A 13989-nucleotide genomic window follows, 5' to 3' on the forward strand; every position below is an offset into this window, starting at 1 on the left:
TTGGTCAGTGTTGCCACTGTGCCCAAGTCTTTCCCAAAGATTAATTTCAGTAGCTTGTTAAAAGGGTGAAGAGTCTATTGGGCCAGTAGCTGATTTTCCTGCTCTGTGTAAACAAAATTTTGACATTAAATTCAATTAATAAACATATAAGTCCTAGGTTACAGAATTTTGTCACAAATTGCCTCAAAAAATGATTTTGATAAGAATGAAGGAAACAATTTCCATATATAAGTATTCCCTTTAAAATATCATTATTCATAACATGGGAATGACTACAGAGTGAAAAGGACACGCATTACCAATGGATTAGAAATCTCATTTATCAAGTAGCTGCTTCTGTTGTGAAATGGAAGCTCTAGATCTATAACCATAGTTTACAACGAATAGAATATTCAATCACTATGTAGCAAAAAGAGATCATGATAATTAAATTTCCAAGAATGTGGGCTAATAACTAATCCTAAAACATGTTCATGAAGACAAAAGGATGAAAGTAAAGCAACAATATTAGCACCATAGCTTTAATTTGTTATCTGCTAATATTCAGCAATCTATAGTAACTCAGCACACAAGATGAGAAAAATTTTCAATTACCCTTTTGACACAAATAGTCACACAACCCACACCTTTCACACAATGCCTAAGGCAGCAAACTCATCACACGACCATTAACATTAACACCCCCACACAATCAAATACCAAACTCAATATTGCCACCAACTCAAAAGTAAATAATATAAGCTCAAAAGTAAATAATATAAGCTTAAAAGTTAACTACATAAGCTCAAAATCCAAAAGTGGTTATTACGAGTTCTCAACATAAATTCGGTAAATTACACGGCAAAAATCGACAAATTAGATCAACCTCTGATTCAAGTAAGTAGTTCAGCGTTAGATGAAAATTATTATGTTTAGATTATAATGGCGCACTAATGATTCACTAAAAATTAAAAATACAATTCACAACACTGTAATTTCATCAAATGAAATCAAACAAAAAATTGAAATAAAATTATTCACCAATTAAACCATATATACAGAAACAATTAATTTCAATACCATAATGCAGACATATAATTGTAAATACTCTAGTACATTAATCAAAATTAAAAAAAAATGTGAAACCCTAATTTTTGCAATCAAAATTTCACAATCTTAAATTAAAATTTGAATTAAATCATAGAAAACAACGAAAATCAAAATCAAATTAACTTACACGACCTTAAATTTACGAGAACAGCAAAAGATGATGAAAATTATGTGATGTTTTGATTTTTTTCCTATCTAAAACCGCATAACAAGATTTTCGCAATAAAAATCGTAAAAACATGTATCAAAATCAAGCAAACTAAAATTAAACCGAAATTTACATACCTTAACAGATTATCGCGAAAAATTGATGAGCAAAAGCAAAGAAATGGAAGAGAGAAGAAAAAAAACTCGCTTCTTTAGAGAACTGGGAGGAAGGGAGAGAAAATCTAATGAAGAGAGAGAAAAAATTGAAGCGTGTGCGCGAATTAGAACAGAGGTCATTCAACGCTCAAAATTCATAAATACCATTAATGAGGCGGGTGAAACTTCAGCCATTAGATATATATATATATATATGCATTTATACTATTAGATTAGACTAGTATTATTTGGGTCGCACTAAACCTCGCTCCCCTTTTGTCTAGATAACACTCCCTTTTTATGTTGAATGGACTAATTTACGTTTTTTTTACAAAATATATCAATCTCTTTCATCTTTCACTTTTGACTCCATTCTTCCATCAGTTTTTACATCTATCAATTTAATTTATATTTTAAAAAACCCTAGAATCCATTCACACACCACTAGATCTAGCATAAAAAACATCAAGACAAAGTATTATGTCCGGTCAGAAACAGAAGGAAAAGGACACCGGCGGCACCAACGACGGCGTGCAGGCTTTTTAATTTTCGTGTTTTCTGGGGAAACGCTTGGTTTTTTCGGAAAACCCAGGTTATTCTGCCAAATTCAGGCATTTTTACCTAGGTTTGCCGAAAAAACCAGGCGATTGGGAGAAACTCTCCTCAACCGCCTGGCCGGACTCAGGCTGTCGTCGCCACCACCGACCCAGCAGCTGGCCCACATGGCCCTCACTTCTTCCTCCTTTTTATTATTACTATTTTGTATAATTTTATATGTAATTGTTGTGGGTTTGATTTTATTGTTTGAAATTGTTTTAATTAGTATCAAAACTATATTTTGATGGTAAAAGATTATAATTTCAGATTATTTACATGTTTTAATTTTTCAGATTTTGTAATTATAGAACCTAGGGTTTTAATTTATTGAAATTGAAATTTTGGGGTTCTTATGATCAATTAATTTGGGGCTTTTGTCCCTATTGTATTTCTAACCAACAATTAAGCATAAAAATATGTTTTAAAGGAAGTTTTAACCAAATTTATATTGCTGGAAATTTGTCTGGGTATTAACTTTTTACTATTGGTTGTTTTCTAGGAGGTGATCATTCCCTAGAAGACTTTTAAGTGATTAAAGTGGCACAAATAATTGTTTATACGAGATACGTACACGCCTATAGTTTACTTCGTTGTAAGTAGTATCATGTTTAGGTACCAAAAGGAATGAACTTAGTTTCATATTTAGCAAGCACTTGGATAAAAATTGTTTGGTTATACGTTGAATTAATTCATGTGCTTATATTTATGAGAATGTTTTTGTGGAACTGATTATGTTTGTATAACATTATGGATGCAAGCATGTTGAATTATATTGGATTAATTGTTTTTATGGAATGTTGATACAAGCATATTTTATTGGTTTGGTTTGATAACAACATTTGGGTTATTGAAAGATTGGAATTGAATGGTATAAGTGGAATGAATTTATTAATTATTCTATGAGGTTATTGTTACTATTTTTTTTATTAATCAATCATGACTTGTGAGTATGTTGAGTAAAGATGGATTAAACCGAAATGGCTAGGTGGGTTGACTATGTACAACAATTTTGGATATTTTGGAATTTTGATGGAATTAAAGGTCAATTTGTGATGTGATAATCATTGTCATAAATAAGATTAAAAGTGAATTCTATGTATGATTATTGTGTATGGTTGCTTGAATGAGTCGGCTATTATAATTAATTAAATTTGTAATCACGTAAAGTGAAATATGAATGAGCAATAAAACTCTGGAAAGCGTGCATTTCTAGAGTTTTGATAATTATGGGTTAGGGTACACGGTGATAGCCCATGGCTGTTCGAGGTTTGTTTGATCAACATGTCCTCTTTTCTTTTGGTATTTATATTTTTATTTTATAATGTAAGTTAAATGGGATCCTAGACTAACTTTGTGAGAATGGAGTCGCGCCCATTCTTGCATCGCGCTAAACTTTTATTTAAAATGGTCATTTAGGACCAAAATGATTTGGTGGGTTGGACAACCTCGTCTATTTCTTACTCCAAATTAAATTAACTAAATTAAATACTTCCTCCGTTCTTTTATTATTGCACCACTTTCCTTTTTTGGAAGTCTCACAAATATTGCACCATTTCCTTTTTAGGAAAAAACTTATTTGTGTTCACACTACAAATACCCAACATACCCTTGTTTTTTCACAATTACTTTTTAATTTATCAATATGTCACATGGAAAATTTTATATTTTTACCTTTCTCTATCTTACTTTTTCCCACAACCAAAATATTTGCACCAAACTCTTATGGTGCAATTATAAAAAAACGGAGGAAGTATAAAGAGGCAAGTGTTTGGAATTGGTTAGTAAGTATGTTGAGTCAATTGAATTGTTTAAGTGTGGAGTCTTGATTAATGAATTCGTATTGTATGTTTATTTATTTTAATTAATTGAGCATGCTAGGTTTGATGCGTTGTAGCTTGTATGTACTCAGCTTTGCTGATTGCGTGCTTTTGTGCATTTTATTTTGGTCATGGTTTTTGACTTTCAATGACCCTGTGATGATCCAATTATTACACTTGTATTATTAGGGAGCAGTATTGCACAGGTTAGCGTGATGATGTGAAGTTTAGGGATTTGACATACACATGGTCAAGGGATTGGTGTGATTTATAGCATTTGTTCTTTGTGTTGAACTTATTTATGTTTACTATGGAGGTGATAAAAAATCGGGTTGGGTCGGGCCTTAACACAATTTCTCGTGCCCAAACCCGTAAAAAGTAGCGGGCTTGTCGGGCCAAAACGGGCTTTTTCGGGCCGGGTTTGGTCTTTTTAACTAAAAATGCGTTTTTATGCTTGCCCAAACCCGCGCTATTTTCGGGTCGGATCGGGTCGGGATAGCGGGTCGGGCCAATGTTGATAACCTCTAGTTTACTATTATTCCGTTTATGTTTTGGGAATTTTAATATTGGTTTGATTTTAAATAAGGACCATTTATGGTTTCAATTTGTAAGCTTTAACTAATTGGTTTTCTAAATATTATTTTAAGATTTAAGTTGGAGCACTACAAAAAAACCCAAATTTAGCAATTGAATATGGCAACCGTATTTTATTTCGTAGCTAAATGGAGACGAAGGAAAATTATTGGTTGCCGAGCTTATAAGGCTAAAATCTGCCTTTAATTATTGGTTGCTAAATTTCTTGGCAACGTATGTAAAAAAATTTTGGTCGCTAAGGCTATGTTTGGATAACAAAAAATAGAAGGAAAGGAAGGGAAGGGAAAGGGAGGGAGACAAAGTTCCTTGTTTGGATAATATGTTGGGGGAGGGAAGGGAAGGGGGAGGGAGGGATCCATTTTCCCTCCTCCTTTAATAAAGATCATCCCTTCAAAATTGGAGAGATTTGGAGGGAAAATGAAGCTCATCATTTCCTCCACTTTCCCCTCCTTCCCCTTCCTCCTATTTCCCTCCCTTCTAATTTCTTATCCAAACATAGCATAAGTTCTGGAAACACATTTCATAAAGCTATACAGCTGTAATACACAATCTAAGAAAAAGTTGAATATTAAAAAGTCATAACCCAAATTTGTCGCCAATTTTCATTTTGGAGGATTAAACGAAAATATTGGCGGGTCCCCAAAATTTCACCCAATTAACCTGAAAAATGTTGAATACTAAAAAGTTTATGCCCAAAAAATTTCACTCTCTCTGTCCTCCTTCAGTTTGTAAACTCTTGGCTTTCTAAGAATTTTGTTTTGCCAAAACCCAATTCAAGTATGTGAAAAACCATTGTTCTTGGGAATTGCCGCCACCCTCTGTTAACGTGGGTAGTTGTAACTGTCTTCAAAGGGTTGCTAAAGTATATACATAGTTGTCTGCCTAAATCCACCAACACAAAACCCTAGAATTGGTAAGTTTTATCTCCTCTTAGTTCTTGTCTATAATTTGACATGAAATTCTTCAATTTTCTAGGTTAATTTCAGTTTTGTAGCATAGTTAGCCCAAAATTCTACTATTATTAAGTGTTTTTATAAAATTATAGGCTATTGTGTTTATTTTTTTTTTTCTCTTAATGCAATAGGTAGCTAGGGAATTGGTAGATAGATATTATGATAGCTTGGATCAGCTTGATGTGAGCTCGAATTGTTAAATTAGTAATGTTTTTGGAATTCCTTCCCTGCATTCCAACTTCCTACAGAGGAAATGTTGGGTCTAAGTTTTTAGTACTAAATTTGGAAGGTTCTACTATGGGTTATCATGTTTTTGGGATTTCACCTTTAACATTACTTGGCATGTTTTAATTAATTAAATTCTCGTATCCCTTTTCATATACTATGTATTTTTTATTCCGAAGAGATTGCACTTTGTTTTATTTATTTATTTATATTATTATTATAGTATTATTGTTTAATTTTGTAAGTTAGAGTAATATCTTTGATTTGGCTACATTAAATCATCCCATTCTTCATTTATGAGAATTTAATAATCTAATGCATGTGTGGTATAGGTGACTGATGTAGGGGTGACACCGTGTTGTTGAAAGTGTGATAGTTGCTAGCTTTAGTCTGCTGGTGATGCATTGTAGACGCAAGGATTGTTGGTAACACTTTGGAATTTGCTTTTATTTTGGCCGTCATCTAAAAGGTACCGCTCTATATTATACTAACATTGTATGAAAGTGGTTGACAAAGAAAAATATTTCATGTTATGAGCATTTGATTGTCAATCTTTTTTCAATTAGAACAGAAAAACATATTTATATGCTCTTCTTACCACTACACTCTTAACAGCAGTTGGCATCACTATATTGTTAGACTATATATGCACTTGTATAACATTACTAGATTTGTTCATACTATTCCTATATATAAATGTAGGATCTTGCATTGCATTACTGAGGCCTTGTTATTTTGAGCTTCTGGGCAGAGTAAAGCATATTTCAGCAGAGCAGAGCAGATTTCAGCCGAGCCGAGCAGAGCAGTTATTATTATAATTATTATAATTATTATTATTATTATTATTATTATTATTATTATTATTATCATCATTATTATTATTATTATTATTACTACTACTACTATTATTATTATTAAATATTAATTATTATTACTATTATTATTATTTTTTTATTATTATTATTATTATTATTGTTATTGTTATTATTGTTATTATTATTATTATTATTATTATTATTATTATTACTACTACTACTACTAATATTATCGCATTATTATTATAATAATTAAATTTTTAAAGTTAAATATTAATTATTATTACATTAATTATAATTATTATTAAATATTATTTAATTATTATTATTACTAAAAATTAATAATTAGTATTATCTTTAAATATTAGTTATTATCTTAATATTAATTGCTATTATAAAAATCAATTATTGTTATTATAATTAATATTATTAGTTATAAGTATTATTATTACTATTAGTATAATTACAATTATTATTACTATTATTATTAAATATTAATTATTATTGTTATTATTATTATTATTATTGTTATTAATAATTATTAATAATTTAATATTTTTACTATTATTAAATATTAATAATTAATTTTTATTATTTTTTTTATTTTTTATTAAATATCAATAATTAATTATTGTTATTATTATTATTAAGTATTAATTATTATTATAATTAAATATTAATTATTTGTTGTTATTATTATTATAAAATATTAATTATTTATTATTATTAAATATTAATTATTATTATAATAATTTAATATTAAGTATTAATTTTAAGTAGAGTAGAGCAGAGCAGATTGAAGCAGAGTAGAGCAGATTTCAGTAAAGCAGAGTAGAGAAGAGCAGAGCAAAGCAGATTTCAGCAGAGCAGAGAAGAGCAGAGCAAAGCAGCTCTAAAGAAGGGGGCCTGAGTATATATGCTAAAGACATACTATTAAGTTAGTTTGAGTTACAACTTACCCTTTAAAGTTTACTAAAAAATTATAACTTGTTGCTAAATTATCGTATATTTATAAATGTGAAGTCCTCTTCTTATTTTTGCCACTTTTGACTTTGTTTTTCTCATAAAAAGATGTCAAGATGTAAGAACGAAAGGATCAAAGGGAGTACCAAGTAGTCATCGTATATAAGATCACATGTATAGTCATTTTAATGCTTAGCTTGGGTATAGAATTCTAGATATTGAGAAATTGTGTTTGTATGATATAATTTAGTTGCTTCCTTATTCTTTCACCACAAAAAATTATATCTGATGAATATTTTTGACAGGTTTTATGATTCTGAGGTTACTAATGCAATTGTTAATACATCCTATAAGATGTATTTTCGTGGACCATGGTGTAATTGGTCTATGGTTCCCCCAGAAGCCCGAGCTCTATGGTGGAATGCCTTTAAGGCAAGAATTTTTGCAATTTCTTTAATTTTACGTATTTATTTTTCACAAGTGTTATGACAAACACTTATGTCCATCCATTTTTTGTATAGAAAAAATTTTCATGGGATCCTTCGGTGGCTAAGGATGTGAAGAAAGGATGGGAGACGAAATGCAAGAGGCGATTGACAGGTGTTATATCAACAATGTGTACAAGGAAAAACTATTCTGCTACGTGGTGTGCTCCAAGCATTAAATTACATATAATGAAGCTTAGAGAAAAGGATGAGTTCAAAGAAAAGTCAAAGCAATGTTCCTTGAACAAAAAGAACCCTGAAAAAGAAATGCCACTTCACTGTAAGGGTTCCAAATCATCTGTCAAGCTAAGGATTGATCTGGTAATCTTCCTTTTTTATATTACAATGTATATATTTTCGATACAAATATGTTATGATTATGCATCTTTACTCTGCTTTTGGCACTTATAATAATTAGGAGCAGAAGCTAAAGCGTAAGGTAACTGTAGCCGAGGTCTACCGCGAAGCTCATGTGAACAAGAAACAAAAGTTTGTTGATAAGACCTCTGAAAATGTTTGGGTATGTCTTTAAAGTCTGCATCTTTTTTTTTTAGTGTTGATGCTGCTAGAATTCATACCTAATGCATTAAGAGGTAATATCGATTGTATCTCTGGTTAACAATAGTTATTATTTAAGCATTGTGGAACATGTTTATGAACTTCATTCTGTAATGCATTGATATGGTGTTATATAGGAGGAAATATTGTTGCTTGATACATCACACTTCATTTTTAATTATCCACAAACTAAGCTCTAATACATTTTTTTTATCATAAAATAGCGTAATCATCATTGTGATAATGTCTAAAGTGATTTGTTGTTGTTTTTTTAATGTGGATATTTTTAATTGTCTATTAGGCTAATTTTGAGAAGAAGAAAGCTGATAATTTAGAAGTTCCAGATTAACGACCAGAAGATGAGTTATTTTTGGAGTCTGTAGGTGGATGGAAGAATGGGAGGATATATGGTTTAGGTTCAGCAGCTAATGATTTCTATGAGAAACCTTGTAAAGATAGTAGTGTTAAGAAAGCGAGAATTAATCATGTTAATCATCTCGAGAGTCAAGTGGAGCAAGTTAATTCAGAGAATGCCCAACTGAAACAACAATTAGATGAAACAAAGGGTGTCCTCACTGCAACTACTGAAAAATTGGATCAAACAAATCAGATTGTGAAGACTCTACAACAACAAATGCAAATTCTTTTGAGTGGACATTTTGATGTGATTGGTACTGCTTCGTCAACTAATCTCCCGCCTACACCCCATGTTCCTTAACATTTTAAGAATAGCAATTTGATATATGAAGTACCAGGTCCTTGAAATTATTGATCAGTCTTTTGCCGTGAACTTTTTTTTATTTTTCAAGCAGTTTATTTAGTAATGTAACATAGCAGGTGGGCTCCCCTATATTCAAGGAGTATATATGACATAGTTTTGGGCACTTTTTGTAAATGGTACTCTAACGTTGACTTAGATTAGTTCTAAGTAGTAGGCCTGCTCTTTTTTTTGTGAGCAAAATATTGTTATCAAGGCTAATATCCCTTGTAATTTTAATACATTATTGCTACTAATTTACAATGTTTAACTAATGAGCTTATTTTAAAATCATATTGCGTTTTACCCCTTCATTTATATATATTTTGATGATTTATATGAACATGGGGACTAAAATATTATCAATAAGTTTATGTTCCCTAATAATTAATTTAAAATTTTGATTTATATATAATTTACATTTAGCCAGCAAATAAAAAAGATCAAAATTAGCAACGGGTGAGCTAAAGTTGGTTGCAATTTTAGCTACGAATACTAATATTTTGGTCTATATTCTCAACTATGTTAACTATGTTGATAACCATCAAGATAAAGTAGCAACAAAATATAATATTGGTTGCTAAGTTAGCTACGGAAATATTAATATTTGGTTGCCATATTAGCAACGAAATAAAATAAATTTTAGCTAAAATCGGCGACAAAATTACTTTTTCGACGTCAATTTGGCGACGTATTTTATTGGCTTTTGGTTGTCATTTTCAGATGGCTACTAGAGTTTTAACGACGAAGTGGGTTTGTTGCCAATTTGGTTGCTAAAAAATTTAGCAACCAAAATATCATATATAGAGACGGAATGGTTTGGTTGCTAAATTTGTTGTTTTTTGTAGTGGATTTTCCGCAGCGATACTTTTATAAAGACTATGTTTTAACACGTGGCGGTAACATGCCAATGGTTCTCCTCTTTTTTTTTTTTATGTTAATTAAGTGGTTTGGAAAAGAAAGAATTATTGGGGTGTTACAATTTTTGCCCTCATGGAACCAAACTGAGCTCAGATTTTGCAAAAAAATAACGTAAATTCCTCGTTTGGCGTATTAAGAAATGACACGCAAGTCGAAATATCTCTTTGATAGGAATGGTATCCTTCAAACAAGTGTATTATTCTGGTAGAGGGTTCGGAGCTATTGAAAAGCTACTTATTCAGTAAGTTCAAGTGATCGGAATGCCTAGGTGGAGGTCGCTTCCAATCAGTAATATTAATGCATAATTAATATTACAGCTTAATCTTGACTAAACCCTTCGGATCATATCCAAGCAACTAACGATTAGACACGATGAATTAATTCGGAAGGAATTAATGAGTCTCTCGAGTAATTAATATTTAGACGTCGAAAATCAAGCTAGGAGCTTCAAAAATCGAGTGTCGCAAGTCGAGTCGAATTAATTCGAGACGAGACAGTAAAATCACTAATTACTCAACAATTTACCGAAATACCCCTAGCATTAGAATGCCCGGAGCAAACCGAGGGCTAGTGGAATTTGGTATAGCCAAGGTGGCTAGCAATCGTACCAAGTCGAGCCTAGGCTGCTTGGTGCGTGCTAGCGTACCATGGCTAGCAAGGCTGCCAGCACATGGCTAGCAAGCCATGCTAGCATGTGTGTGGCAGCCCGCAACCACCCAGCAGCATTACGCGCATGGCGTGCTAGCATAACAGCCATGCCGTAGTAGCTAGCAGCAAGGCCAACACGCATGGCGCGCTAGCGCGCAGTAGCTAGCGGCAGCATGATATGGCTCGCATGGTGCTGCGCCAGCCACGCTAGTAGCAGCAAGCCGCACACCAATCGCTTGGCCTGCCACGTGGCATGTAATACCCCTCAAGATTGCTTTAAAAGGATTTGACACTTGTAGACACCCAAATATGTCTCTCCAAAACCAAACCCAGTGATGAATACGTTTCATGTCATTTGATTATCGAACGAAGTGAAAGTGTGAAAATTTTAGTGATGTAGATGTTTTATTAAAATATCTCTCTTTCTGTTTTCAAAAATATTTCTTCTTTTACTCTATTTATGAAAATAGCCAGTCCAATTTAGTTTGGTCCATGATAAGGGTCCAATAATAGTGTAGTTGGATTGGGCTCGATAAAAGCTTTCCAACGATATATTGTAAGGCCCAAGTCCAATGAATAATGAGGAAGTTATGGATTAAATTAGATTTGGCCCAAAATGATTTTACGGCCCAATGATCTAGAGGAGGGCCTATTAATTATTATTATTCCTAAAGTTATTAGGATTGATTTTAATCTACTAGAAATATCTAGAAGTGTTTTTTTTTAATTATAATAAGATTAGGATTGATAGTTATATTTTAAAGAGTTTTATTTTGAATAAAATATGTGATTTGTCACAGATATGATTTTGATATAGAAATCATGCTTAGATTATTTTGTTGATTCTTAGTATCATGTTAGGATGTTTTATTGCTTCCTAGTATCATGTTTAGGGTTAACTAATATTTCTAATATCAAGTTTGTTATTATGATGCTTCCTATTTCTTTCCTAATATCATGTTAGTATCATGTTAGGGCTAAAGCTTTGATTTTTATTGTTTAGTGACATGCTATGGTTTGGTATTAATCTTGTTAGTATCATGCCTAGGATCTTGCTATTATTATGCTTTATTTTTAACATGATTATGATTATTATGATGTTGCTTGATATTATATTATTATTGTTATTGCTTGATCACGCCTTTTATACATGTTAAAAGGGAATTTGTACTTGTAATCACGCTTAATAAGATAATTAATAATCTTGTTTAGGCTAATATGATTATATTCAAATGATCGACAATAATAGTTTTGTTTGTTCTTTAATATTCAACCAACATATATTAAACAGCTTTAGGGTTAACCTATTGATTGCATGTTAGTTAGAAAGCGCAAATGAATACGAGAAGAATAAAGTAGTGGCCTATTTTTAGGGCAAGTTCAATCCCTTTTAGATTGGATTTGTACCTTCATCCCCAAACTTCTAGTCATGGTTCCAGACCTATTGGAGTTAGCGATCTCCTAGATCATTAAGGGGTGTAACCTTTACCCTGTAAACGGTTTACAAGTTCTTAAAACTTGTTGGTGACTCTTTAACTCTAGCTTCCTTCCCTTTCGATGCCATCATGCTTAAGTGTATGAACACAGTGGGGCTCAAGTGTGGGATGCTTGAAATATTCCCTACAATACTCCATAGTTAAGAGTGCTTGGCTGGGGATAGTCTTGGGATGGGTGACCTCGTGGGATGGGTGACTACCTGGGACGGGGCGCGCATGAGTGAGGACAAAATGTGTCAAAAGGACTTGTGTTGGTCTTTGGGGACTGTTGTGGGCCCTTAATGTCGCAGAGGTCTAAATAAATTGATCAAACTTGACTTAGTATGACTTTTAGGATTATCCCTTTAGAGTAAAATACCGGAAATAGTCCTAGATCAATGTTCCATCAATGGCGCAGAGGTCTGGGCTGTAGCGCCACGCGCTAGTGATTAGCGCCCGACGACAATGTTTTCGTCCGGCGACAGTTTTGTCGTCTGGAGATAGTCCATACTTTTGCTCGAGTCTTTACGACGAGTCTAACTAATCAATTTGCCTAATCGATTTAATCAGTTTATTAATGACATTAGTCATGTTTAGTCCTTAATTATGTCTAGTCAGATAGTTTAGTCCCATGGTTATGACACGAGTTAAATTTGTCATCCGCACTCACTAGTCTTAGCACACGCTTTGAATTGATGAAGGCTATGGCCCTTCAAATCAATGACTCTCTAAAGCAACAAAAAATGGAGCTCATGCAAGAAATCTTGAGAAAACTATCCAATGACTATAGGTTCCAGGTCATTAGCTCACAAGGGGTCTTAGTGGACAAGGAACTTCTTTCGCAGAAGTTCAATTCCAATGAAATCCCTAAGTTCAAGCCAACAAACAATCCTAATTTCACTTAAGGGCTTTTGAAACTATAATGAGCATTAAGGGAATTGATAGGAATATTTCTCACTCTTTGTTCTCACTATCTCTAGAAACCGTTTGTCAACATTGGTTCTTTTCTCTTGATAAAGAGAAGACCTCTACTTGGGATGGAATAATAAACGCTTTCATTGATATATATAAGTGTAACATTCCAGTTGAAACAGACTATAGACAACTTGAGATGTTAAAGCAAAAGGAAAACGAAGGATTCACTTCTTTCCTTAACAAGCGGAGGGAAACTTCCGCTATTATGGTCCAGATACCTACTGAAAAGGAGTTTGTAAGGATGTTCATCAAGATTCTTCAAGACAAGTATTCGAAGCATTTGAAATATCAACACAACTTGAATACTTTCAAATCCGTCTATGACATAGGTATTGAAATCGAAGATGACCTTGCAAAGCAAAAAGCTACTAACAATAGCAACAACAGTGGTTGGAAAGGAAAGAAAAACGACAATCCTTCTTCTTCTGAAAACGCCCACTCTAGTAACAATGTTAGTACCTTTGATCTCAATGAAGTCTTAGCCATGGAAAATTAAGGGTCTAAAAAGCAACTAAGGAAAGATTTCACTCCTAGTAGGATGAGCTATTATATTTCCTTCGATCGACTCCATGCCAAGGGACTCATTACTCCCATTGGACCTATTCAAGATCCCGCACCTGAGAAGAGATTGCCTAGTTGGAACCCAGATGCACATTGCAAGTACCATCAAGGTAGGGGTCATACTATTGAGAGTTGTTGGAAGCTAAAAAAGGCCATCTAATGCTTGATCGATAATAACAAGCTTCCCATACCTCCAGTTAGCAAGAAGACCGAGTGATAATAAGAGCGCAAGACACGAGGCGAGCTTCAATGA

The 13989-nt window shown here is 32.7% G+C and overlaps 1 protein-coding gene across 2 annotated transcripts; it reads left to right on the forward strand.

Moving 5' to 3' along the window:
* The first annotated feature begins 4994 nt into the window (after positions 1 to 4994).
* On the forward strand, positions 4995 to 9450 carry LOC110712674. Of its 2 annotated transcripts, XM_021891144.1 has the most exons (6): positions 4995 to 5313; positions 5911 to 6047; positions 7662 to 7788; positions 7878 to 8162; positions 8260 to 8361; positions 8701 to 9450. In XM_021891144.1, exons 3-6 carry the CDS (start codon positions 7711 to 7713, stop codon positions 8746 to 8748), a joined length of 513 nt encoding a protein of 170 aa, XP_021746836.1. In that variant the 5' UTR covers positions 4995 to 5313; positions 5911 to 6047; positions 7662 to 7710; the 3' UTR covers positions 8749 to 9450. The 2 variants fall into 2 exon arrangements, with proteins under 2 accessions (XP_021746836.1, XP_021746837.1); XM_021891145.1 differs by lacking the exons at positions 4995 to 5313; positions 5911 to 6047 and adding an exon at positions 7188 to 7330.
* The last annotated feature ends 4539 nt before the right edge of the window (positions 9451 to 13989 follow it).

The sequence above is a fragment of the Chenopodium quinoa genome, unplaced genomic scaffold (assembly GCF_001683475.1).
Source record: "Chenopodium quinoa cultivar QQ74 unplaced genomic scaffold, ASM168347v1, whole genome shotgun sequence".
In the NCBI taxonomy this organism is placed as follows: Eukaryota; Viridiplantae; Streptophyta; class Magnoliopsida; order Caryophyllales; family Amaranthaceae; genus Chenopodium; species Chenopodium quinoa.

What these genes read in the sequence shown, in the direction of transcription:
- LOC110712674 (XM_021891144.1), top strand. Translation starts at nt 7,711, where the DNA reads ATGTATTTTCGTGGACCATGGTGTAATTGGTCTATGGTTCCCCCAGAA. An exon ending in TCAAGCTAAGGATTGATCTG is followed by an intron (nt 8,163 to 8,259) that starts GTAATCTTCCTT and finishes TATAATAATTAG; the next exon opens with GAGCAGAAGCTAAAGCGTAA. An exon ending in AGACCTCTGAAAATGTTTGG is followed by an intron (nt 8,362 to 8,700) that starts GTATGTCTTTAA and finishes ATTGTCTATTAG; the next exon opens with GCTAATTTTGAGAAGAAGAA.